At 42.0% G+C, this 27,074-nt stretch overlaps 1 protein-coding gene across 1 annotated transcript; it reads left to right on the top strand.

The window, feature by feature from the left end:
• Positions 1 to 2,505: 2,505 nt before the first annotated feature.
• Positions 2,506 to 26,818, top strand: CXADR (CXADR Ig-like cell adhesion molecule). Its single transcript, XM_068395218.1, has 7 exons — positions 2,506 to 2,564; positions 21,907 to 22,076; positions 22,755 to 22,959; positions 23,327 to 23,482; positions 25,597 to 25,719; positions 26,056 to 26,194; positions 26,551 to 26,818. The coding sequence occupies exons 1-7, from the start codon at positions 2,507 to 2,509 to the stop codon at positions 26,816 to 26,818; spliced, it is 1,119 nt and encodes a 372-aa protein (XP_068251319.1). The 5' UTR covers position 2,506.
• The last annotated feature ends 256 nt before the right edge of the window (positions 26,819 to 27,074 follow it).

Consider the following 27,074-nt stretch of genomic DNA (forward strand, 5'->3'; position numbering starts at 1 on the left):
TTGGACTGCAGGCCTCTGCTCCAGTGGGTGTCTCTTCTTTGTTGACTGGATTCTGCTTTCACCCTGGATTCTTTTTTGGGCTTGATCCAAAATGCTGGCATTGGTAGAAACCTGTTCAAAAAGTTTTGAACCTGACCTTTTCCTTTGTGAGTGGAATAGCTGTGGTCATTTTCACAGTTATCTTTTTCCCTCATTGTGTTTAGTGTTCCAGGAAGCAAAGGCCACTCAAAATCCACAGAATGTCACATCCTCCTATAAATCTGGTAGCTTTATGCCTTATGAGCCTGACCAACATTTGCTGTGGGGAAGCAGGGATTTTTTGCTTTTTTAAAAATGATTATTATTTAAACATTTTATTCTGACGTACTCTTAATTTGCAGGAGTGTGAACAATTTTCAGGAGCGCGAACATAACTGCATCTGTGTTGCTTTTGATTTAAATGAGACCAGGAATAGGTCTGTCTAGGCTAGACAATGTGCGGACCTCATGTTTCCTAAATGCAGTATAGTATTTATTTTAATTACTAGCTAGGATTCATTTCACAGAAGGGTGAGCATCTCCATTCTAATGACGAATCATTTTCTCTTTCTGTAATGACGCTGATTGCCTCGTTATACTTTCCATGGTGTATAATTTCTGTGTTGACACAAGTGGATGTACAGCAAAAAACCTGGCTCATCCAGTCAGCCAGGGATACTCAAGTCGGATTACCATTTAAAGCACAAGTCTGCAGCACACATAAAACAACAGAAGAAAACAAAATCTGAGTATCTCCACTTTGAGGTTCTGGTTCCTTTAGCTTAATATTACTTGAATGGTATCTTATTTCCTTCATAGAAGGCAAAGACAATTCTGTTCTGTGATTAAATAAAATGCTCCCCATTTAAAATTCTGTGCTTCACGTATAGTATCCAGCATCTTATAGGGTAGGTTTGTTTTTAAAAGGAGATCTAACAGACACTGCGAATTGTCACGTCCTTACAAGATGGAAGCGGTACTTATCTGTACCTTCATGGAAAATGACAACGCATTTACCCTGCTTAGCAAAAAGCTAATTCTGAGCTGGCAGGTAAAAGCTGCTGCTTTACTTAGAGCAACCTGCCGTTTTGAAAGACGTCAGTGCACATTCATATATTCATTATTGCAGCAGAAACAGAGACACTGCCGATTTCATCACTAGGAATCCTTTATTGAATGAAAGGCGTAACACCTCCTTTTTAGCTCAGTATTTGGGAAAATACCCTTATGAGTAGCTACCCATTTGATCTGATGTTTTCAACGAGGGCAGAAAGAACTTTGTTGTTTAAACTGTCATCTCATACTCACAGAACATAATCATGTAAAAATGTATTTGAACTTTACTTATTAAGGACATCAAAGAAAAATGACCAGTAATAAGATTCCTTTCAAAATTTGTTTGGACTGCAAAATCTGGACTACATAGCTTTTCCATTTGTGTAAATATTTGGTTATGGGGACGCTTTCTTAATATAGACAGAGCTGTGGACATAACAGAAGAGATGGTACCAACACCACTTATCCCTTTACAAGAATAAACCGTAGCGACAGAAACACATTTGTCAGTTAACAGCTTTGCTGTTGCAGTATATAACATACGCATAGCAAGAAATGGATAGAACGCACTCAACTATGAAGAGTAACCCTCGCTGAGCCTGCTTTACCTCCTCATAATGTAACTGGGGGCTTTGCTGTACGTGTAGTGCAAACCATGTGTTGCTGCACCACGCTACACAAGAACGTCGGGTTCCCTTCCCCGCGCGGTCCTGTCTGCCTTTTGTCTCGTTTGCTCGTTTTCCTCAGTTCCAGATCTTTCAGTCACAGCCGTGTGCTCCCTGTAAGGAAAGCACGAGACGTTACAGTGGCGTTGCTCTGGGGACTGGGCAAGGCGAGTGGTTTTGGTGCGGAGGGTAACGGCACGGGCCGGAGCTGCCGAGGGGAGCGGGGCCCTGCCTTCATGGCGGTGACCGCGACCACCGCCCGCCCGCTCCGCGCCACTCCCATCACGGACACCCTCTACCCGCTCACACCGATCTTCGGGCGCTTGGGCCAACGCGCCGCCCCGTTTCTGCTGCCGGGCGGTCGGAGCGGCGGGGCCGGCCCCGGCGGCGCAGAGCCCTGCCTGCGGGCGGCGCCGCTGCCGCCGGCGGAGGCGCGGAGAGCCCCGGCCAGCCCGGCGGAGGGCGGGGGCTGCCCCTCGCCGAGGCGCGCGGACACGTGTGGCGGCGCCGTGGGAGGCCGGCGGCCCCGAGGGCGCCGCACCGGCCGCGGGCGGGCACGGGCAGGGGGCGGTGGCAGGTGCCGCTGCCGGGGGCGCGCGCCGCCGAGCGGCCGCTGCCCGGGGGGGCGCTGGGGCGGGTGCCGGCCGGAAGTGACGGGGCCGGGCTGATTCACCTGCTGGGCGGTGCGCGGGGGGCGGGGGAGGTGCCCGCCGGGAGTCGCGGGGACGAAGCCGCCGGTGCTGGTTGCCCGCCGCTCGCGCCGCGCTATGGAGCCGCCGCCCCTGCCGGTGGTGGTGGCGTCCCTCGTGCTGCTCTGCTCCGCAGGTGTGCGCAGGTGGAGGGGAGGGGACCGAAGGGGAGGGAAGGGAGAGAGGCGGCGGCGGCTCTGTCGGGTTGGGAGAAAGGGCGGGGGGCTGCTGACCGCCCCGCTTCTCCCTTGGTGGTCGGGGGGGCGCCTGCCCCGCCGCACCTCCGCCGGTGCGGCCGCCCCCGCGTGTGTGTGAGAGGGGGGAGGCGGCTCGGCGAGGGGCTCCCTTTCCGCCAGCCCCTCTCCCGAGCCGCCGTCGCCGCCTGGCCCCTGCCCGCCTGCGGTTGTGGCCGGGTAGCGGGGGCTGAGGCGGGGTGCCCGGGCGGGCGCTGGCGGCTGGGGCACGCTGCGGCGCTGACCTGGCTTTGTTCGCCGGCGGGGCGGCCAGCGCCGCTGCCGCGGTTTGTCTCTTTCCCCCTCCTCCCCCTCCGCTCCCGCCCGCCTCTGCCCGCCCCGCCGTGCGCTCCGCGTGTCTCCCGTGCCGTGTTTCTCAGGCGGCGGCGGCGGGGTCTGTGTGTGAGGGGCTGCCCGCGCGGCCCTCGGTGCGGTGCCCGGCTGCCCGCCCGCTGCCGGCGCCCCGCCGCTGGATGCGCCCCGCTCCCGGGGCGGGCGGCGTGCGGGGAGGGCGGGCGGAGCGGCGCCCGCTGCGGGCGTGCGGCCGGGTAAGCGCCACGCGTGGAAGGCGAAGTGAAAAGAGCAAAAAAAATCGATTTAAAAAAAAACCCCAAACACACCGAAAGCAGCCCTGCACGTGTGATCGTAGAATCATAGGATGGTTTGGGTTGGAAGGTATCGATCCGACTCCAAGGTTGGTCCTGAGAGGGGAGAAGGGGCCGGGTGGCTTCCAGAGAGCCCTGGGAGCCGGATTGTCCTGGGCTCGATGTCTGTGATTGTGGAGAAAGCAGGAGGGAATGGGAGGGTGGGGGGAAGGGAGCTGAATGAGGTGTATCTGAACGCGTTTGTTTTTCTTGCAGAGGGAAAACAAAGGAGTAGATAAACAAAAAGAACCCTAAACCAAACATGCCTGGGCTGCTAAAAAGTAGGCAAACGTTTTTGATCTCAAACACGAGGTGTTATTAGGCTCCTGTAATGAGCTCGGTTGGAGTGCCATCTTAACGTTTCCTAAAAAATCTTTAAAAAAAAATTAGTTTGCACTAAAGTTGACCCAAACTTAAGTGAAACTGCGAAAGATGACAAAACACCTATGGAGGTTCAGGTCCACAGTAACATGTATCAGTGGTGTCAGGAGGCCAGTTTTTGTTTCCTGTTGAAATGTTAATGCCTTTGTTGATGTCATTGCTGTTTTGGGAAGTTACTCACAGGATCAAAATTCTGTCTCTATAACAGAATGATGAACTCTGATCTCCTGCATGAAAGGATCGCGGTAGTTCTGCATTAACTCTGTTTCTCTAAGAGGAGTCGGAACTAAGATAGATGCTGTGTAAGAACTATGTGTTACTAGTATTTAGTTGACCGGGATAGTGATTAAGATTTATATTGAAACACTTCATATAACTACAGCTGCAAAAAAAGCTTGTTGTGAGTAGAATTATTATATGTACTGCAAATGAACTGGATCACTGCTATGATATCAAAGGCTATAATACTGTAAAGCTAGGAATATATATGAGGAAATGCAAAACAAGAACAAGTTTTACACTTTAGCTCTACTGGCCTATACAGGTGTCTTCAGACTTCACTGTGAAATTGAATGACTTCATAAAGAACGTAATATGTTTGTGTTTTGATTAGGAATATCTTTTGCACAGTTATATGGATGACTGTACCCTGAAAGACACACAGATTTCACAACACTCTGAGGGAAATAATTTAATAATCTTTGTATTATAGGAGTTGATGCATCCTCTGAGTTTGGTTGTGGTTTTTCCTCGTCGGATTGAGTTAATATTTCTGGGTCTGTGTTCCAGGTAGACGTTACTTCCTTCACTGAGGGAATGGATGTCAGTAAGTTGCTGTCCTCCGTGTGGACCAAACTTTGAGGAAACTAATTTTTGTGCAGCTGAGTGAAAGCTCTTGGCAGTGGAGGATTGTCTAGGTGCTGAAGTCTTTACTTGGGTTTGTGGTACTGATGTGTTATGTTCTTTTAAGGCTTGCACTATATACTATTTTCAGAGCTTTCACATGTAAGCCTCATTTTCCTTGTTTCACTATCACTAGAAGTAGAGGATTCAAAATAACTGATTTTGTATAAATAAGTAGGCTTAACTTGACTGTACAAAATACACCTTCAGTGGGCAATGAGGCTATACCATTATGTGTTGAAATAGGAAAGTGTTTGGATTTAAGCTGAACCCTACCCAAGGGTTTAATCCCTCTGTTACGATCAATTTCACAGTCATAAATAACCGAATTGGGAACTTCCTTTCCTTTGCAGGAAGGGGAGAGTTGGTCCTTGAGCATTTCAGGGTACTAGAGGAATACAGTTCTTTCTGCTCTGTCATTGTAATTAGTAGTGAATTAATTCCAGTGACTGCCTCGGTATTACACGGCTGTGCAGCTGATACATAACTTGTGGCAGTTTCTCCTTGCATTGGTGCATCTGAAGATGACCACAAAACGGGTTGGTGTACTGAAATTCAGTCTTCTGCTGTCTTGCAGACTTCTGGTATGAATTTACATTTGGGTGTCTGTTTCTGCACTCCTAACAGCTTTTCTAATTGTACTAATTCTTCTCTATCTAAAAATGCACTCCAAGTCTGTGGTGAGAACTTAATGGCCATTTGGCGTGTATTGCAGTTAAGTATGATCAGTCATTTCAAGTAGTTGGGAATTCCCAAAATGTGCAAATTCTGTTTAACTTAAATGAACACTGTATAGCTGTCATCAACAAATCCTGGAACAGGGTAATAGAAATGATGTACCTCTTCAATCTTAAAATATTTTATTGAGATAATTGATACTAAACTGTTTTCCAAAGGGCAATACAGAATTCTGGTTTGAAGAGGACAGCTCAGTCATGATGTTAAGTGCTGCCAGATCATTTTGTTAGGTCTTATGGACACCAGTGTAAACTGGTGTATGTTTTTGGGTTTTTTTTTTTTTTTTATAAATTCTAAGCTTTCTAGAATGCATGGTCATCTCAATAGCTAATCTAAAGGAAATCTATTGTTTTTTATTGTGAGTGGCACTGAGCTTGTATTTGCCTATGCTGTGACTTCAGGGGGACTGTGTACATACTGGTAACCTTTTCATGGCTATACAGCGTTGGGGAAATAATTTCATTCCATTTGAAGAAAATTCAAGTTTGTGTGCGGTTTTAGGCTGAGAATAAATACAGGTGCCTAACTGGTGATCCTGATCTAACAAATAAGATGGTGACCTATGGATGTTAAACTTTTAAAAATGTGTAATGGAAGAACACAAATTTTCAGTAACTATGTAGTGTTAACATAGCCAGATTAGTATCTATCTTTTTATAGGTATTAAAAAGTGATTACACCTGTGGTGATCCATTTAGCCTTCAGAACATATGTTATGCAAAATAGTAATGCTGTGCACATAAATGGTCAAATTGAGGATAAGAGTTTGAGTAGGGTTTTAAGGTAAATCACTAGGCAAGAATTTCTTTAATTTGTAGTGATGTCTCTTATTGCGGCTGTTGTGGTGCTGTTTGTTTTGTTTTGTTTGTTTTTTTTTACAATAGTAGGAGGTAATTTTGTAATATATTGAAGTTCTGCAGTGTATGATGCTTTATTAATAGAATATTAAGCTTTTAAATAAAAATAAAGTTCAGGTAACCTTTGAGAAAAGTCTGTCGTTATTGCCCTATTATTAAGTGGTATTCATAAAACTTGCAAAAGTATTTCCAATAACATGCATGCAGGAGCAGAACCTAATGCAGACATGGTAAGTCAGCATTTGGTGGCTAGTACACTTCGTCAACTGTGTATAATAAGGAACTTAAGCCTGTTCATGTTTTTATGCATACAACAGGATCTTACAGAATCTTAAATTAGGATAAATTTGATTACCACAGGAGTTAAATGATCATTCCTGTCCCAGTCTCTTAATTGCTAAACCTGGTATGCTTCATCCATTGTGGAGTAATTGTAACAATTTGCAGGGTTCAAGTTCTTCGTAAGTGTCCGTTGACATGAAAAGTTATCTGAAGTTCAGGACTGCTTTCCTAGGTTTCCAGGATCTTACTGTTTCAAGAAGTATGAAAAACTTTAACCAGAGATGACTTAATCAACTAGTTACTACTGTGACATCGACCAAGATTTGAATTAGTCACTTTACCTTAACTAATCTTGTGTATATCAGAAGGTATTTTATGCATGCAGAATGCTGCTGCAGAGACTATTATAGCTTGTCACTTTGGTCTCCTCTGACTGCCCCTGCGCCCTGTGCTGGCTTCCCCTGTGTTGCATCAGACTTCAGCTGCCTGTCTGTCTTCACTTCCAGTGCTTGTTGCAGCCTCTTCCAAAGCCGAGTCCAGTTAATACAGAGATGAAGCTAACACTCTTAAATGGCTGGTCTAGCTTCCATCTCTGCTTTACAAATAATACATTTGCATATGAGCGCTTGTGTGCTCTGCTACTGATTCTATTCATGCTTCGAGAAATTCTTTGTAAACATCTTTGAATCTGCCTCAGTATCGGAGTGTTTTAAAACTCATGTGCCACAGTGCCCACAGAGATTTGTACAGACTAGGGAACTTGGTTTTGGGGCTGGTATTGTTTCATCATACATCCTGATTTAATCATTTGTTGTTCCTTGCATGCATTATAAATGAGGAGAAATTTCAACAATTGTGTGGCTTACCAGCTTGTAAGAATCCCCCCCTGCCCTGACCTCAATTTAGTTACTCTTCCCCCTCCCTTTCTTTTTAGGGAATTCCTCTTTTTGCTAGTTTGCATCTTTCAGGGGATGGTTACAAGGAGAGCCACTTCAGCCTGTTGCCATGGGAGTAAGTGGCAGTGAAGCTATAGTTCTCCGGAGACCTGTTTCGGTAGCAGCTTGAACATAAGCAGCCCCTGCATCCTTGCTAGTCATTTCCTTCACTGCACAACTGCCTTGATTGTGTGAGTGTGTAATGAATGGGTCTGAGTTGAGGCTGCTGAAAATGTGCGTTAATTTTTTTTAAACTGGTTAGATTGCATGATTTGAAACAAGGAAGAGTGTTGCCAACAACTTGTCCTGGTACAGGGTGGGAATGAGTGACAGGAAGGATGGCAGAAGAGCATTAAGAGGAAAACCTATTCTGCTTGATCAATATTCTGCCATAGGAGAGAAATGTCTGTATAATCTTGGCCTGGGAGGAGCTTAGCTGGGGAGTCTGACTACATAGCTAAATCAGGCAATCAGTTGAATGGCTAGATGTTATCTCAAAGATTATTTTTGCATCCCATCTCGTGTTGTACCCGGCATTCGTCTGGCTCCATGGTGAGCCAGTTCAAGGGATTTCAAAGTCAGAAAAATACTAAATTTCTGTAAGGTCAGTTTTCTACCTGTTCCTTTTCCTGATGCAGCTCACTGAGATCAAGTCCCAGTTGTAACAAAAGAGTCAGCTGGAACCTCAAACCCGTGTGGGTGGAGTATATTACTAATGATTTATTTTTTTTATGTCACCTACTTATTGGATCATATATTCAAAACTTGTGATAAGAGAGGCGAGATGTGGAGCTTTACTGGCTATAGGCTGGAGCCATTCGCCAGTGCTGCGGTGTCCTTTAGCGGCTGTTAAGAAGCAACTGAGGTACTTGATGGTCACAAGTTTTGCAGTTCCACTTGCTGATGCATTTTTTTGAATAGAAATGTTTTTCATGCCCTATAGCTAAAACTTATGCTTAGTATGTTGAAAGATGATTAATCAACAAGAAATACTTGGTGTGCATAGAAGGAAGGGTGAGAATTTCGTACATTCACAGCTGTTTTAACTTGTGCAGTGTAAGTTTGTACAGGGAATTGAAATTTCACATGTTCACTGATCCTGCATTTTCAGTTCTTCCTTTTAGATGTATTAACAGCATAAGCTACAAAGAATGTTTCATTTCAGTTGTTTTAAGGCATGTAAAAATAATGTGTCTGTATATATATTTTAAAGCTTCCCTAAATTTTTAAATGACTGGTTACCTTTGTGGCTATTTAGGGTGGATATTATTTCAGCTTATTCCTTTCTGTCTGTTTCTTACATGGGAGGGAGGGAAGGAAGCAAAGGCAGGCAGACAGCCACTTCTTTCTGTCATTGTGATGCTTCACCTTTTATTTAAAAAAACAGCAACAAAACAACCTAAAACCAAAAAACTCAACCCTGTACTACTGAATGAAATAATTTTCAGTCTTCATGCAGAACTTGCATGTGCTAGGAAAAAGCATTGCTTGTTCAGTAGCTTGGAAGAGCCAAAACTCCTTTACTCAAGTGAAAATAATGTGGCTGCTCAGTTAAGTGTTTGTACTTAACTCCCTGATGCATTGACTGACAGATGTGCCTAATGCACTCACACTGCAAAAGAGCTGCTTCATTCAGTGTCCTTTTAAAATGCTATCAAATTGGCAGGAAAAAAAACGAATCGTGTGACTTGACTGCTTAGTGACTGTATGAGCCTTCAGTATCAGTTTGTAATGGGGAAAATAAGTGACTTGCAGGGCTAAAAGCAAAAACAACCCGTGCAGTTGATGTGGACCTGGTAGAAGAGAGACAGGCTTTTGTGTGAATGAATCATGTTAGGATTTGTGTTCTGGTTTATTTATTATTTTTTTCTTTTTGCTTTGGCTGAAAAAGTCATGATTGGCCTGCATTTCATTTTACACTTAATACTATTTCTAGTTGGGTCCTTAATGGCTCCTGAGTGCAGTCTGAAGGTACAGTTTCACATTACACCTAGCCACATTATAGACGTGATGTGGTTACATCTGGTGTAACTTCGTGTGTCCGTCGAGGTTGTTGCTGCTTCCAGTGATGGTGTTCGGTTCCTTTTTCCCTCCCTTGTGTCAGAGCAGTGTCACGCAGCTGCTGCGTGAGTCCATTCAGCTGGTACAAAAGAAAACTTTTCCTGGAGTGTGTTGGTTTCCTGTTGGGAGTTTGCTGATTCAGCCGGGTTGTCGCTGGGAGGGCTGGCCAGCAGCCTGGCTGGTGTAGGTGTAATGTGAAATTGCTCCCTGTGGGTGGGGTTCCCTGGCAGTGTAAGCAATCCTTATCAAGGCTAGGGCAGCTTCATTGCTTTTCTGTCTCTAGCTTTGTGCTCCTGCCACTTACCTGGTGCTCGGGGGACTCCCCTTCAGAGAACCCCAACTGGAGAGAAAAAGCAAAACTTCCTACGCAGTGTCGGTTTTTAGCAGAGTCAACTCTTCGTTCTGGCTTCCTGCCTTTTTGCATGAGGTGTTATACTGGCGTGAAGGGAGGTGACGGGATCAAACCTGATGATGAGAGGGATGCAGGACCTCAGCAAATCCAAAGCGTTCTAGTTGTCCTTCTCTTAATACTGCAGGTTGAATTAGGTCGTGCTGGATCCTTTAAATGTGACCAAGCATTAAAACTCAGAACTCAGAGTGATCTTCTGTAGATGTTGGACTAAACAGTACTCCTGTGCTTAAAAAATAAGATTAACCCTGATTTTTGTTAAAATATCCCCCCCCTTATGTTGCTTTCCCCCAAAGCATATCCGTTCCTTCAGTAATGAGATACAAATGCTCCCTCTCTGGACTTGATAAGCAGGTCCCTCTTGGGTAAGGTTATCAGCTGCTGCAGTTGCTAGGCTACTTGGCTGGTGACTCTGGGTTTAGCAACAAAAAAGCTTCATGAATGTGCTGAACAAGTAAGGAGCACAAGGACAGCTGTGAAAGGAAAGGGATGTTGGATAGAATCTGCAGGCAAAGGGGATATCAGGGAAGAAGCAAAAGTTGAGGGGGGGGAAGTAAAAGATCAGTAAAGCTTTAGCCCATGATTTTTAGGTTTAATTAGTTGCATAACTATTCCGGCTGATCTCAGTGAATTGCGGTAGCTTATCCTGTGTATTTGGTTTTTGTTTTTGTTTTTTCTTGTGTGATTTGACAGAGGTTTTGTGGGTTCAGGTGAACCCTGGTAGGTGCTCAGTAACTTAACAGTTATTGTTGAATTGATGCATTTTGTCAGAGTTTTCAGGCTAGACCAATACAGGATTGCTTCAGCTTTGGCTTCTGTTCAAAGCAGATTCACCTTAAGGTGGTGTTTGTGATATTCAGAAAGGTGAATAGGTCTTTTTGGGCTGTTCTGCAGAGATTGTGAGCTTAGAGTGGCAAAACTTGCGTTTTTGAAACTGGTCAGATTTCGGTGGTTGCTGGAAACTTGTTTCATCTGTGAGTCTGGGGATCAGACAGTAGAAAGGAATATAAGACTTAGCAGTGGAGTCCTCTTTAATTGTGGAAGCAGATGAAAAGTCAGAAACAGGCAGGGAGAAAGTAAATCCATGATTTGAAGAAGTAATGTCCCAGTGGTTACTTTAAGGGTGAGTACAACTGGGAGACTTTGCCCAGTAAATGTGCCTAAGAAAAGTGGTGCTTCTCCCCTGCCTGCTCCGAGGAAGTGAAGTCTGGAAATACAAACTCACTGTTTTGAGACCCAGCAGCAGAGATGACTGTCCAGGTGGTAGAACTTTGACAGGCTTATTCCGACATGCAGATTTTTTCTCTGTTTTGCTTTCAGTGCTCCTGCTGTTTCATCAGCCTTCTCTTTGTAGCTTATGGCAGAACCTTTCTCCATGCACATAAGTCTTTCTTTTAGGTGCACCACCTGTGCAAAAAGTGTGCTGAAAACTTAACCAGACTAGAGCTCTGGGAGTTTGGTCACTCAGCTTTATTCTGCTCTCGGTAAGGCAGCTGAGATGAAATGTGGGAGGGAGGGATTTAAAATCTGGCCTCTGCTAACACTAAGTGTCCATATAAAACTCAAGCTCTTTTTCTCCAGAAACTGCTTTGTAGATTTAATTTCCTGAACTATTTTTATATTTAGTCTGGGACTAAATGGACTAGGAAGGAGGAGAGAGTGTTTGGAGCAAGGACTGGGAGCCAAATCTTTTCTAGGTGAGTGCTCTTATTCTTGGGTTCCCTTTACTTTCTCTGGCTCCATAAACTGTCTTTTTTCTGCATAGTAGAAGGGCTTCACTAAGATCTGTGGCCGTGACTAGCTCAGAGAGCACTATCCTGGGAGGTATGAAGTGCAGGTGTAAACATCTTTTGTCTGAATGTTAAATTTCCTTCAGGGATTAATCAGGGTTCTGCCTAGTGGGCTTAAGCTAGTGTAGAGAGGCAATCTTCTAACCTTTTTTGATTTGGCCTTTTTGATGTTTAAGTAGAGGGATATGTAGTATGTTAATAGCTTTGGAGATTTTAGATTTAGAAGTGCTTGATGCTTTTGCTAAGATGGTGTGGGTGTTTTGTTTTTTTTTTTTACTACTTACCATGAACTCTGTTTTTCTATTAAATTTTTATTGTAGCATTGTATGATAACCACAGAGTGTTAAGCATGGGAAAAATGTGATCTGTGGAGCATATTAAACATTAACTGTTTAACACTTATCATACCATCAGGACAGTACTTTCTTTGTTAGAAAAAGCTTTGTGATTTGCCTTTATCAGCAGTGGATTATCCTAAAAATCTGAATTCTCTGCTGAGTTCTACAATTATTACATAGTAAACCAAAACATGCTCTTTGCATGCATATCCACTATATATTTAGGTGCAGTGATGCTGTGCCATTTTTTCTTGTTTTATTCACTGCTGCATGATTATCTGGCTTCTGGTAGTTCATTGCCTGTTGCTTACTTGTTCCTTTCCCTCATCTCTTGCTTATTCTTACCTCAGGTGAGGTTCCTGGGAGGGTTCAGTGTTCTTCAGTACCTAGGTGCTTGACTAAATAACTAGGACATGTATTGAGCTAATAGGTATTTCAGATTCTGTCCTGAAACATTTGATGAGAGTATCTGTGTACTTTGGCTGTAAAAGAGAATTTTAGAGTTTCATTCTCGCATCGAAAGTCCCCAGATCTGTTGAATTTGCTTTCTAAAGGGAAGACAACTAATAGGCCGGTCAGCCTCACCTCCATCCCCGGAAAGGTAATGGAACAACTTGTCCTTGGTGCTGTCTCTAGGCACATTGAGGATAGGAGGATCATTAGGGGCACTCAACATGGCTTCACCAAGGGGGAGTCATGCTTAACCAACTTGATAGCCTTTTATGACGATATAACCTGGTGGATAGATGATGGTAAAGCTGTGGATGTGGTCTATCTCGATTTCAGTAAAGCGTTTGACACGGTCTCCCACAGCATCCTCGCAGCTAAACTGAGGAAGTGTGGTCTGGGTGATCGGGTAGTGAGGTGGATTGTGAAGTGGCTGAAGGAAAGAAGCCAGAGAGTGGTGGTCAATGGGACAGAGTCCAGTTGGAGGCCTGTATCTAGTGGAATCCCTCAAGGGTCGGTACTGGGACCAGTACTATTCAATATATTCATTAATGACTTGGATGAGGGAATAGAGTGCACTGTCAGCAAGTTCGCTGATGACACCAAACTGGGAGGAGTGGCTGACACAGCAGAAGGCTGTGCTGCCATTCAGAGAGACCTGGACAGGCTGGAGAGTTGGGCGGGGAGAAATTTAATGAAATATAACAAGGGCAAGTGTAGAGTCCTGCATCTGGGCAAGAACAACCCCATGTATGAGTACAAGTTGGGGACAGACCTGTTGAAGAGCAGCGTAGGGGAAAGGGACCCGGGGGTCCTAGTGGACAACAGGATGACCATGAGCCAGCAGTGTGCCCTTGTGGCCAAGAAGGCCAATGGCATCCTGGGGTGTATTAGAAGGGGTGTGGTTAGCAGGTCAAGGGAGGTTCTCCTCCCCCTCTACTCTGCCCTGGTGAGGCCGCACCTGGAATATTGTGTCCAGTTCTGGGCCCCTCAGTTCAAGAAGGACAGGGAACTGCTAGAGAGAGTCCAGCGCAGAGCCACGAAGATGATTAAGGGAGTGGACCATCTCCCTTATGAGGAGAGGCTGAGGGAGCTGGGTGTCTTTAGCTTAGAGAAGAGGAGACTGAGGGGTGACCTCATGAATGTTTATAAATATGTAAAGGGCAAGTGTCATGAGGATGGAGCCAGGCTCTTCTCAGTGACATGCCTTGACAGGACAAGGGGCAATGGGTGCAAGCTGGAACACAGGAAGTTCCGCATAAATATGAGGAAAAACTTCTTTACGGTGAGGGTGACCGAACACTGGAACAGGCTGCCCAGAGAGGCTGTGGAGTGTCCTTCTCTGGAGACATTCAGAACCTGCCTGGACGCGTTCCTGTGTGATATGATCTAGGTAATCCTGCTCCGGCAGGGGGATTGGACTAGATGATCTTTCGAGGTCCCTTCCAATCCCTAACATTCTGTGATTCTGTTTTGCTGCCTTATTGCCATTGTTCTTTTAATGTTTACTAAGTCAAAGAAGACTCGTTAGTGACCTTTCTTTGTGTTGTTCCATGTCATGTGTCCCATGGAAAAACAGCGAAGCTGAGAAAATAAGTATGTCAGGAGGTGGTTGAAAAACTGGAACTGACTCTTTTCCCTTCACTCTCTGTGCCCTCAAGTTGCTCAGCCTGAATTTCTGAAGCCTGATACAACTTCTGTAGAAACTGAAGTGGGGTTAACTCTGCCTTAGTCTGTGTCAGACCTCATCAGGACCGGGGACATGGTGTTTTCAGGTTCTTTTCTGGTATGGTGACGCTTGCCAGAAGTTGTAGGGTTTATGACACATGGAAAGTTAGATGCATTAGATGCACTAGTGTTTTGGGCTGAAGTTCCTGAAAGCTGTGACTGAAATGGGGCCTTGCTCTGGCTGTTGGAGGTAAGATGCTGGAAACTGTGAGAACCCAAATCTGAAGCTAGGCTTTTTTGGCCTTTGGGGGTCTCAGTGCTAAAGCCAGGATTCAGTTTGTGGTGCAGTCAATTGTGATAAACTGTGGCAAAACAGCATAAGGAAACTGCAGCTTGTGGCTGTATTGGCTATGCTGATGTGACTCAGCTCTTGGGTGCTGTAAAAACCGCTAAAATGAGTAATGTCAAATACTCTTTTCCCTTTATTTTTGCAAAGGCAACTTTTAATCCACTTACTTCATTAGCAGCACCTTGCCTTGCAGCAGCTTGTTTTGGCATCACTTGAGGATAACGAAGTTTTGCATAGTGAGGAAGCAGGAGAAGACTGTGAGATGGTGGCTTCTTGTGGGGATTTCAGCCATGAAGGAGACTTATGTTTGTCCTAAGATTGTCCTGGTAAACACTGGGAAGTTTCCCTTGGCTACGCACTCCTCAGTGTGTACTCCCTGCTTGCCAAGGGTGTAAATCTAAGTTCACTCCCTCAGTTCTACAGGGCCTTATTTCATAAATGAGGTTTTGAAATAAGACTTTGTAGAACTTCTGTCTGAGTGGAGGTTGGAAAGGGGAGAGTTGGGGAGCTTTGCTTTATAATTTCATTAGAGCTAGCTGAAAAAAGTATATTAACTGTGGATGAGAGGCATATTCAGAAGTAAAATGGGGATGATGGGGAGGTGGTTCTTGAGACTGAAGTCTGTCAACTGCAAAGATTTGATCACAGCTACATCTATAATCTGTATTTGAAAGAAGAATCTAAGCTGAAGCATCTCAAGTGAATTTTATAGCTTGTATCTCTCAAAGTACTAACATGCATTTCTGGTTGTCATTGTTATTTACTTTTTAAGTTCTCATTCTGTGAGGCATTTATGTATTTTCAGCCATTTCTTGTTTACAAGAAGGTACTGGCAAACAAATTTTTGAAGAGCCTGCTAGTAAAGTTGAAGTACTGTGCAAATGCAGATTGCAGATAGATCACATACGGCTTTTAAGTACAGCAACATATCTGAACTCAACTCTTATCCCATGTAGAAGCAGTCTGTGCGTCTTTGCAGTTGTGCTTCTTGGTGATTGCCATTTCAGACATCAGTTTGAACCTGGCGGCAGTCCTGCCTTCATGGTGTGTCTCCTCTACTCCTGCCTCCTCAGTGTATGTCAGTCGCCATACCTTCTGCTGTTCTGGCTGTGTTCCTTCCCTGTTACCCATTTAGGGAGGGACTGCGTTGGGTTACCGAACACTTCTGTAACATAGCACTGATGCTAGGAACATTCCTGGCAAGTTTAAATTTACACTTAAATTTGTGTAAGCCAGCAATCCAGAATTTCAGTGTATCCTGAATTTTTTAACTTTTTTTTTCATTTAAATAAGAAAATACTAAATGCTTAAATCATCTAATGAAAATTTGCTTTCTGTTATTTGTTGGTATGTATCACAGCTCTGTATCTGTGTTGGGATAGAGAAAGCATTGCTCCTTTTTAATTTTTTTGTCTGTTTTCTGTGTTGAAGATTCTTTTATCCTATAAAACAATTTCTATCAAATTCTGTCAAGCATTTCATTTCCCCTAGATTATTCTTAAAAATATTAATAACGTAGTTTGCTAGGCTGTGTTCCACTTGAGCGGTATTAGAAGGTATGTCCAGATATTCAGAAGGAACTACAGTTTCTCTAAAGATGGTATACTGGTTTGCACCCCTTCAGAAATAATGCGAAGAACTTGTTCAGTCATGCAGATATAGTTTGCAGTGCTCTCTAGGGTCAGTTTCCCAGGGAAAGAGTACTTAATTCCACATTAAGAAACTTAAATCTGAGTGCTCAGAATCTAAAATGTGTATTGACCTCTTACCTTCTTCTGATATAAACTTTTATAAGGGATAATACTTCTTATTCTGCATTGACTAATGGTACTTGTCTGTTCTCACCCAGTCACAAAGGTTCATCCTTCTGTTTGCCCCAACTGAGTACGATGCCTGTTCTCCTTGCAAAATATTTGGGGAACAATATACATGCATTTGGATCAATGGCACTTCTATGTTGATAGTTTTCAGTTGCTTTTTGAGAATCTGTTGCATGCTTCCGAGTTTAAGCTTTGCAGTGATTTGTTTGCTGCAATTAGAAATTTTTTTTTTAATTCTAAGCATATTTGAATAAGCAGGATAAATGACTTGAGGAACGCTGATCTTTCTGGTGTGTTAAAACAAGTCTGAAAAAGGTCTGAAATTTTATCCACGAAACACTGCTAACCAAAACAAATACAGATCTTCACGCAGCTTGATGAAATGTCTGCCTGTCATGTACTAGCAGTTAGATGCCACACTTGATCCACTTATGCTGTGAGGAGCATGCTAGGGGAGTGAAAAGAAATTGAATCTTCCTGATTTGAGTGGAAACTGAAGGGAGATGAGGCGTGGGAAAGCTTGGAGAAAATGTCATCTTGTCACTATATGCATCGGCTTCATATAGAGATCTTTAATGCAGTTACAGAATTGTTTGTGTTGGACATGACCTCAGTCATCCAACCTTTTGCTCCAAGCAGAGTCAACTCTCTGAGTGCTTTGGTCTTATCTGTGTCAGCTGTCACTAAATCACCTGTACTGTTTTCCTTTTTGGTTCCTTACTGCTCATGTACTAGTAGAAGCTTTTCATGTTACACTTGGGTCCCTTGCTTCTTTCAGCTTTGGTGGGGTTTTGGCTTCCCTAGCAGGGACACTGCGTGCCTGGGCAATATCTCTGTATTCCTCCCTTGGCAGACTGTTCTCGCTTCCTCTTCCTTAGGCCGAGCTGCTGATTGATCTGTTCATTTTCCCGAGTGCTGGGATGTACTTTTTGTGTGGCTAGAAGCGGTTGTCTTTAAATAACTGCCAGCTTTCTTGAGCTCTTTTGCCTTTCAGAACTGGGTCCCACAGGATTCTACCTACTGAATAAGTCAGCCTGCCCTTCTGAAGTGCTGCGTCTGTACTGGATGTACCTTCGTCACTCCTCAGGATTTTGAACTCCGCTATTTCATGGTCACTACAGTCAAGGTTGCCATTGAGCCCACGCTCAGCAAGTTCTTCCTTTTTTTGTTGAAAGCAATTCCAAGAAAGTATCAAACGGGTTGACCCATTTAGCAGCTGTTTTCCCCTGAAATCTTCCAGAAACCTCCTGGATTGTTGTGTCCTGCTGTGTTGCCCTTCCAGTAGATGTCAGGGAGGTTAAAGTGTCCCACAATAACCAGGATCTGTGATTTTAGAGACTTTCTGGAATTGCTGAAAAAGACTTTATCTGCTTTCTTACCCTGATCAGATGGCTTGTAACAAATTTGGACTGTGATGTTGCCCATACAGACCTCTCCTTTAATCCTGACCCACAAGCTCTCAATCAGCCTGTTGTCCATCCCATAAAACAGCTTTTTGTGTTCCAGCTGCTCCTTCAGGTAGAGGGCAATTCACTTGCTGTTCTTTCCTTTCTGACTTTCTTAAAAAGCCTGTATGCATCCATGGCAAAGCTCTGGTCATGTGAACTATCCCACACGTCCCGGTTAACTCTGGTGTCATGGTTCCGTGTTCAGGTAATTGAGATGGTTCCCCTTTCAACATGTTTTATCCTTGCCAAGGTCTCTCTTCCTCCCACCAACCTGACCCGTGTACTTAACGTCTCTGAATCTCTCTTCCCTCCCTTAACTGCAAGCTTCTATCACCATTCCCTGATAGACCTCTCATTTAAAGTGCTTGTCACCAGATTTGATGAGGATGTTCCTAACCCACTTTGTCCAGTGGATCCCATCTCTTACTTGGCAGCCCTCATTTCTCAGGGGTGCCTGTGTCCATAAAAATTAAAACACTGCCTGTAATGCCAGTCCTGCAGTGAGTTGTTAACTTGCAGGATGTGTCTCCACAAGCCCTTTCCCCTTCACATGAAAGAGCAAGGAGAACAAACGTCCCGTGGGGTCCCATGTCCTTCTTTGCACTCAGAGTTTATAGTTTAATCGTTAATAGTCCAAGGGTCGGAGGAGCCTTGGCAGTCTCTCCAACATGCTGAATCTGGGCAGACCTCCTTCACCAGCATAGCTGCCACTCCCTCGCATTGCTAGTGTTTGGTTCAAACCCAGCTAGCTCTGACACCTACCTTAACTGAGGTACTTGCTGGTTCTGCCTGTCACTCTAGTGTTGACAAAAAATAGAGGAAGTGGAAAATAGCTTTGTATGCTTGTGTTTTTAGCATAGGAAGGAGAATGTGGAGCACTAGTATAATAAAAATGAGGCACTAGGAGACATGCAGTAAGAAAGGAATTGAGATTTATGAAAAATCTCTGAGACTTAGAAGGCTCAGACCAATGTTTGGATACCTCTCATATCAGCTAGTGTGTGCTGCAAGCTTCACTAGCAGGAATGATTGTTGAGAGCTATCCAGAGGTTCATGTGCTTCATCCTCCGTTGACATGTTTACGTGCAGTCAACGTGCATTAATATACTAACGCTTCAGAAGTTTCAGTTTTTGTAACAATATTCTGTGTGGGTTAAATGTCTGGCAAGTCACTTCAGGCTGTTGGGTTCTGCTGTTATGTAGCTTGTGGTCACTATGTTGTTTCATACCCTTTGGATCAGAGAAGTGAGTGCTGTAGTAGAAGCTCAGACTGAACTGATTGCTATTTGTGGCTTTTAAAGCTGTTTAAGCAAGCTGCGATGTGATAGGCAGAACTACTGGAGCCTGGTTTCATAGGAGGGTGTCTCTGAAATGTAGTCCTTCCATCTTTTAACATAATTTTTCTTTCCCATTCCCAGTGTACTTGTTCCTGTCTCAGTGTTCAGCCATGTGGATGAGAAACAGTTTGTGTAATATCCACTTTGAAATTATACTCATATGGAGCTGCCTGGCAGTGAAGAGGCAAGAGATAATTGAAGAATCTGATGATGCTTAGCTATGTCAGAACAAGTGAATATCTTCAGGGACTTCTGGTTGTACTGGACTGTTTTTTCTGATTTTGTATTTGGTTGAATTAGTCAGAGATGAACAAGTAATGTCAGAAGAGGGAGAGAAGTAAAACATTGATGATACAAGTCCCATTTGCTTAGAAGATTAGTCAAAAATTGAACATATGAACACTCATCTGTCTGGTTTGTTTCATCCATGTTGTGTGTTTCAGCATGTTTATACTTTTTTTTTTTTCCCCCCCCCAGGGAGTTTGTACTTTTTAGTAGTACAGATGTGTTGTAGCATCTCCAAAGTATGAATTCTCTTACCCACTACCCGCTGTGAAGAGGAAAATGTTCCTCTTACCTGAATTACTGAACACTTTGTGAAATCCTCAGCACATCCCCTTGAGGGGAGGGGAGAACAAAGGCGTGTTCTGTGGTCGTCTGTTGTGGAACTTCAAATGGCAAACTGTTACTGGAGATGCCGTCCCAGAGCAGAAGTACTGCTTCTGCGATAACTCTTATTTCGGGATGAAAGCTTTTAATTTCCTGGGTTACAGATTTGAGGCTTTGAAGGATGTAACATCAGTCGCTAAACTGTCCTTGACATCCCATCTCAATTCTTTAATATAGGAAAATGAAAATGCAGAAACGCAGTTTGGAGATGAACTTGAGAATATTGTGTTACTGTTCCCTAATAAGGCAGTGGGGGAGAGGGGAACAGAAGAGCATGGAAGTTGATGAAAAACAGAGCAGGGATTTGCATTCTTTGCTACTTTGCTTTATGGAAACATTAATGTACTCTGAATCTACCCATTTCTAGAGATGATGGTTAGTAGTAATACTGTCTTTGTTTGTTTATGCAAAGCTGACCGAATTTAAGGATTACACTGTAATATATTTCACTTGTCAGCTGACCTTTTTAAGAGGTTTAGAATGGCTAGTTTTACACTTGGAAATCTGAAAGGATCCTTTAGAAGGGGACAGCATCTGTGGCAAGTCAACCAGTATTCATGGAGACGAGTATCATTTAGGAAATAGTATTAATTCAGCTTAGTAGCAGAGAATTAGTTGCTCAGATATGTTTACTGTGGTCAAAGAAGAGGTGATACAAACCTGTTAGAATTATCTTTGAAAAGATGTACATGGATTGGTAAGAAACATTGTACCTGAATCTCTTTTGTGCCTCAAATCAATTTTCTTTTTTTTTTTCTGGACTGAAGGTAATGCCATGCAAAGTAATACCATGAATGGTAGGAAGTGAAATAATCCTATGTAATTTATAACTGTGTGTTTGTAATTAACAATTGTGAAGGTCTTGTCTTGGAGGCTTTTGTCTGGAATTTAGTATGCCAGGTGCTTTCTCTTTTTGAGTGATTTTTTTTTTTTTTTTTTTTTAAATACCTGTTAAAAGATCCCTTTGTTTTGATGTCAGGAAAAGAATCCAAAGACTTGATGCAGAGCAAAAGTTTAGTAAAGTAGAAGGATAGCTGTTGCAGTGTGATCTACTGTAGAAATGCACTACAGCTTCTCAACTATATGGAGAAGTGCAAGTTAGATAATAACTTGAGCTAACGCAGAAGTGCAAGTTACAGCATAAACTCACTGTTTATAATAATTTTAAATTTTATTTCATCTGAGGCTATGATTCTGCAGATGCACCAAACCGATCTATCTTCTCACTGGCCACTCTTATTGTGGCCTTGCATCTGTTGTGGCTGTGGTAAGATCTGTGTGACTGTATAGCTATGATGGGCAGCAACCTACACACATAAAATGACTGTGGAAATCTGAGCTTGGTACCCAGCAGGGTGAACAAAACAGTGGATGTGCAAATACCAAACCTGTTCCCATAATGAACAACTGGAGCTTTCCACTTGCTGGTGGCTGTGTATGGTGTACAATTGATGAGGGAAGCCTATGTTGGTTGTAAAAAAGGGGGAATCTTGATTCAGTCCTTTTGAGTAAGTCTCTCTGGGTCGCTATATAGTTTTTTTTCAGATCTGAATTGAGGAAAATTTGTTGTTTGGAAACATGTTTTGCCTAGAGGCATGCAGATAAGGATTACACAGCCTTTTTTGAGGAGTAAGACAAGCAGAAAGGGTGAATAAATCTAAAAACTCACTGAGATTTTTGGAAAGGCTTCATTTGTCCACTCCCTGTGGATAGAACAGCCCTTATGCCTGAGGACAGAGAAACTTCACTTGAACTAACTCAGGACTTCAATAATTCTGTCCATCCTGGCAGACTTCGTCACTGTTCCATGCTCTCATTTTACCAATGAGTAGTGGTAGGGTGATTTTCTAACAACTTGAAAAACCTGCTGCTGAAAATTTTGATTTATTTAGCTTAGTATGGGTCTTGAATTGTGCAAAAAAAAAATTGTATGGTTTGAAAGATGTAACTGCCTGTTGGATATGATTCCAAAAGAACAGTACATGTCTTTGCGTTCCGTTCGGTAATGTACTGCACCGGATCTCTTAAGTGGTGACAAGTCTGACTAATGATATGGTTTTTGTACAGGAAAAGTAGATGATAGATTTGAATATATACAAATATATAATAGAACACTTACAGTGACAACTACATGTGAAGTGTTTTTAAAGCAACAATGTATTTTTATAGGTCTAACAAGAAGCCTAAGCATAACTCCAGTTGACCAATCAATGTTTGAAAAAGCACAAGGAGAGAAAGTTACGTTGCCATGTACTTTTGTACTCTCAGAAGAAGATGAAGGCCCGCTGGATATTGAGTGGGTATTGATACCAACAGATAATCAAAAGAAGGAACAAATAGTAAGTAGAGACTTTTTTTGGACAGTGTTAATTCAGTTGTTTGAGTAGGTCAAGGTATGAACTTTGTTACTGACTTCTTAAACTACCACCTTTTCAGGTTGGGACGCTTGTGATCTTAAATTACTTTGAAGCAGCAGTCATGTGAAATATAGTGGAAGCTTTGGAATAGCTGATTAAGTGTGAAAGGTGAAGAAATTTCTCCCTGTAAACTTGTCTTCTAAAGGAGAACTCTAAAATTAAAAACGCTTCAGTTACAGGAAAAAACAACTATGCTTTTGTACCTGCATTATTTTCCTAATTGAAAACCGACTTTCGTGAATTTGATTTTAAATTTATTAACTCTTTGTGTTAGTTATTAACTCTTTCCTTTCTTTGGAAGCCTTATCAAAAATATGACTGCTTTTAGTAGAGAGGTTTGACAGAATGAAGATTAGAGCAATTTTAAACAGTTTTCTTTCAGCTAGAGGTCAATGCTCACAAGCTGCTACTTGGACAGGTGTTTGGACTGTTCATTAGAGTACTGTGTGTGATATTTTGAAGATCGAGATATTTGGCTATGTCATGCTTCTGGGATTATTTAAAACAGTAGAAAGAAACTGTCAAGAATCTGAAGATACGGAATTATTTTGAATGTTTAAATGCCAAGTGGATTTCTGAATAATATTTCTTTTTTTATAGATAATTATGTATGCTGTAGACAGGATTTATAATCATTATTATGCTGCTATGACTGGGCGGATGCAGTTTACTAATCCTGATCCCAGATCTGGTGATGGTTCATTGGATATCCTGAATTTAAAGTCAGCGGACACCGGCACATACCAGTGCAAAGTGAAGAAGGCTCCTGGAGTTCAAAGCCAAAAGTTACAGTTGACTGTACTTGGTAAGATAATGTTTTTCTTGAATTTTCAGTGACACTTTTAATTTGTTTATTCTCTCCTGTATTTGATATATAAAATAAAAACATCTGTCAAGCAAAGTCATACTGAATCTATGATGATACACACATTATTGAGACTTTGTGGGAAGTGGACATCATTCTGGTCTGGGGGATGAAGGGAATAATACTCAGAATAATAAGCATTTAAAAAAATTCTGTGTGGCTTGTATTTCATAGAAAATCTTCCCATGCGTAGAAATGGCTTGTTGCACAAGCTTTGTCTTTAGCAAAGTGGGCTGATCTGCTAGAACACAACTGGTAAGCATTTTTATTGTGACTATGATTAATTCAATAATATTTTGTTTATTAGTAAGGCCAGCAAGAACTAAATGTTCCATTGAAGGATCACAAGAGATTGGAAAAGACGTTACGTTGAAGTGTGCATCACAAGAAGGATCCCCACTTTTGTCTTATGACTGGAGAAGAGTATCTGGCACACAGGAACTTCCTGCCACCTCCATGCTGAGTACTGTCAAACTATTATTCTGAATTACTTAAAGATTGCATTTGTATTTTTGGCTTATCTTGACTTGCGAGCATCTCATGATTGATTTTAGTATAGAGTAGTCAAGATAAGTGTCACACTTCTGCCCTTTCGCTGGATAATAAAACTGACTTTGAAACAAGTTGTTTTTTTTTTTTAATTTATTCATAGTGGGAAATGTTTCAAGCTTTAAGTTGAGATTCTTACCATGAGTCTGCAGAATCATGCTCATCTGTGCATGAATGTTATGAGTTCTCTTGCTTGGTGATGTTGGCTGCTTTTGTGCTCAGGTGGACAGTGGGGAAGAGGCAGAACAGAGTCTAGACCAGGGGTAAGAGCTGCCTTCAGGGAAGTGGAGATAAAAAGCTTGAATTTTATTAGAGATTGAACTGAGGTCTTCACTTTCTGATCAAGTGACAGAACTTCTTCCTTAAAAAGGGGTACAAGTCTTTAGAATAAAAGCTGTCCAGAGTAAAGGAGAAGAGAAGGCTTACCCTCTTCTTACAAGAGCTGCCATCCAGGAAAGAGTTATAACATTATGAATTTTGACTGATGGATCCCAAATTATTACAGTGGTGGTATTGGATTTTTATTGTGAGAACTTAATTGTAGAAGGTTAATTTGTGAGTTTTGGCTTTGTGAAAGTTATTCCAGAATATTTTTTTTTTTTGGAAAAGTACTGCTCAGTACCAATTCTTTTTGATCTTCTTTGTGGCTATGAAAGCCTTAAACCTTGAAATGGTGCGTTTTCCTTGCAGATGAAGCAGTTTAAGAATCTGCTTACAAATAGACATATTTTAACTCGGGTTGTGCGAAATATACAGGACAAAGTGGTATCATGTGTCTAGAAGAAGCCAAAGTGGATGACTAGTGGAGAGAGAATAAGAACCTGTATGGTTCTTCCTCATAGGGATTTCCTCCCTTAACTTATGCCTCAGGAAATTCAGATGTGGTTTCAGTTTAAGTGGTTTAAAAAAACAAAAACTGACTTCTGTGACCTTCTCTAGTCTCCTTTAAACTTTTGTTGTCTATTAGAATCTGTAATATCTTAGAACACACATCTCAAAATCATATGAAGCTACATATGAAGAACCTTGTACTGTTCTTCATTTTGATCTTGCCTCCTGGTAGTGCTGTTTGATATCTCTTATTTATTGTTTTGACAGTGAACAGTTGATCACTAATGTCCTTCTCTGTACCACTCAAGATCTTAAACTTCTGTTGTTATGCCCCTTCTTTCTCCCCATCCCAAACTTGTCTCATGGTAACAGAAAAATCAACTGACAGTATCAGTACTAGACAAGAATGAGGAAGTATGCAAAAGTGGCATGTAAATAAAACAATGTTTGCTTTGGGCTTGTGAGTATAGGTTTGGGGACACTGGACATGTTCTTGAGAATCTAGATACTGCCAAACTACTTCTTCAGCAGGAAGAGTGAAGTATTTGTGTGGTGCTTTGTTCCTGTGATGTAGTCTCTTGCAGTGCTGATGGCAAATGTGTTAGTCTTTAAAGCATGCAAACAATTTGAAGTTCATATAGTAGAGTATCACAAAGGTAGCTATCAATGGTTTTGGAATCCCTGGGGAAATACTCTTTGTTTTCACTGATTCGTGTCTCCTACCTTGTCAGCATAGCTAGACTTAATTGGTCACCCATTGGAGTGCAGTGTTTGGGTTGGGTCCACCTCATGTTGAACATGAGTTCTGCAGGTGTTGGAGCTGGTTGTGTAGAATTGGTTTAGACAGAGGGAAGAGAAGGAGGTATTTCTGGGATGCAGTTAATCTTTTGTATTTTAGAATTCTATGTTGGGGTGAGAGCATTTGCCACTTCAAGCATCTGTTCCTTTCCGCTGCCAGAGCAATTAGTCTGTAGGCTTAATATGAAAGTCATGCTGAGGAACAAACTTCTAACAAGGTAAAAAGCTTTTACAAATAATAGTATTTTGTAACACGATAGACTTGTTTTTATTGGGGTATTTTTAATATGGCATTTTTTACTTATTAACCCAGCACATAGATGAGGTCTTAATTCTTTAGTACTGAATATGGAATTAAACTTTGGAAAAGGGTAAACCTTTACCTTTTGTTGTTTCTAGATAAAAATACGGGAGAACTTCTCTTGAAGAATGCCTCTCAAGACTATTCTGGTATTTACAGTTGTGTTGCCTCAAACAGAGTTGGCACGGATGAATGTTCTGTTGAGCTGAATGTCACCCCTCGTAAGTGTTTGCTGTGTAATGGTCACAGTGTTTTGTGTATTAAAACTGAATAATCTTGTTTCTCTAAACTCCTAAAAGGTTAAAAAGCAACACTGTTGTGTAACTGGTGGTTGCCACTTTAAGTCTGTACTTCCTAAAATGTTGCTTTTCGTGCAGAAAGCTGTAACCCTTATTATTGTTTTAAATGCATATGATTGAGGCATACCCTCTGTGATTCAGTGATATACTATTAACCTGGGTCGTGTGGAAACATACTGTTTTTAATGTTGAGCTGAGAGAAAAGAAGCTGATGGTATAAATTTGACACTTAACAGTATTGTTATTTATCTATTCTAGCTATAAATACAGCTGGTATAATTGCTGGAGCTATTATAGGAACTCTGCTGGGTCTTTCTGTACTGGCTTTTCTTGTCTTCTGTTGCTGTAAGAAACATAGAGAGAAGAAATATGAGAAAGAAGTACATCATGAGATCAGGTAATGACATATCTCTAATTTCTGAGCAATATTATTTGAAGATTAACTTTTAAATGTGTATTTCTGCAAGTGAAGTACTTAAGACTTCTGTCTTAATCTGGAAAGCTTATTAACATACAGCTTGTCAGGGAACTTTTTGTTTTGAATATGGTGTTAGGTAGTCATGTCTAATTTCAGTAAACATTTTAAAAGCAATGAATGCTTGATTATTTTTTTTTTAACTTAAAGTGCTATGTGAGCTTTTTTGGCTACTGTGTCAGAATAGAAAGAAACAACTGAGAATTTGTTTTGTAAGCTCCCACATAGTAATAGTGACTGAAATCTTGTTCTGCAACTGTTGTTTTTGTTTATTTCAGAGAAGATGTTCCACCTCCAAAAAGTCGCAGTTCAACAGCCCGCAGCTACATAGGCAGCAATCGTTCTTCTCTGGGTTCGATGTCTCCCTCAAATATGGAAGGATATACCAAAACTCCATATAGCCAAGTCCCAAGTGAAGACTTTGAACGTGCTCCTGGTCAAAACCCAACCTTTGCACCTTCAAAGGTAGCTGCACCTAATTTAAGTAGAATGGGAGCTGTTCCTGTGATGATTCCAGCACAAAGCAAAGATGGGTCCATAGTATAAAATATTATTAATTTAAATGCTGTTTTTTAAGTGTTGATTGTAAGTATTAGAGAAAACTATTGTGTTCCATCCCTCATTTAAACAATGGCATGCAATTTTCCTTGAAGAGAATGAACAAGTTAGTTTGAAAAGCCACCAATTCTCACTTTTAATTTTAAATTTATTAGTATATGATAGCTAACTATTTGCTAAAAGCATTGAAGTTCCTAAATAAATATTGGACACTGAAGGTATTTGGACCTCCGGTAGGTTGCTG

Source organism: Nyctibius grandis, chromosome 2 (assembly GCF_013368605.1).
Source record: "Nyctibius grandis isolate bNycGra1 chromosome 2, bNycGra1.pri, whole genome shotgun sequence".
Classification (NCBI taxonomy): Eukaryota; Metazoa; Chordata; class Aves; order Nyctibiiformes; family Nyctibiidae; genus Nyctibius; species Nyctibius grandis.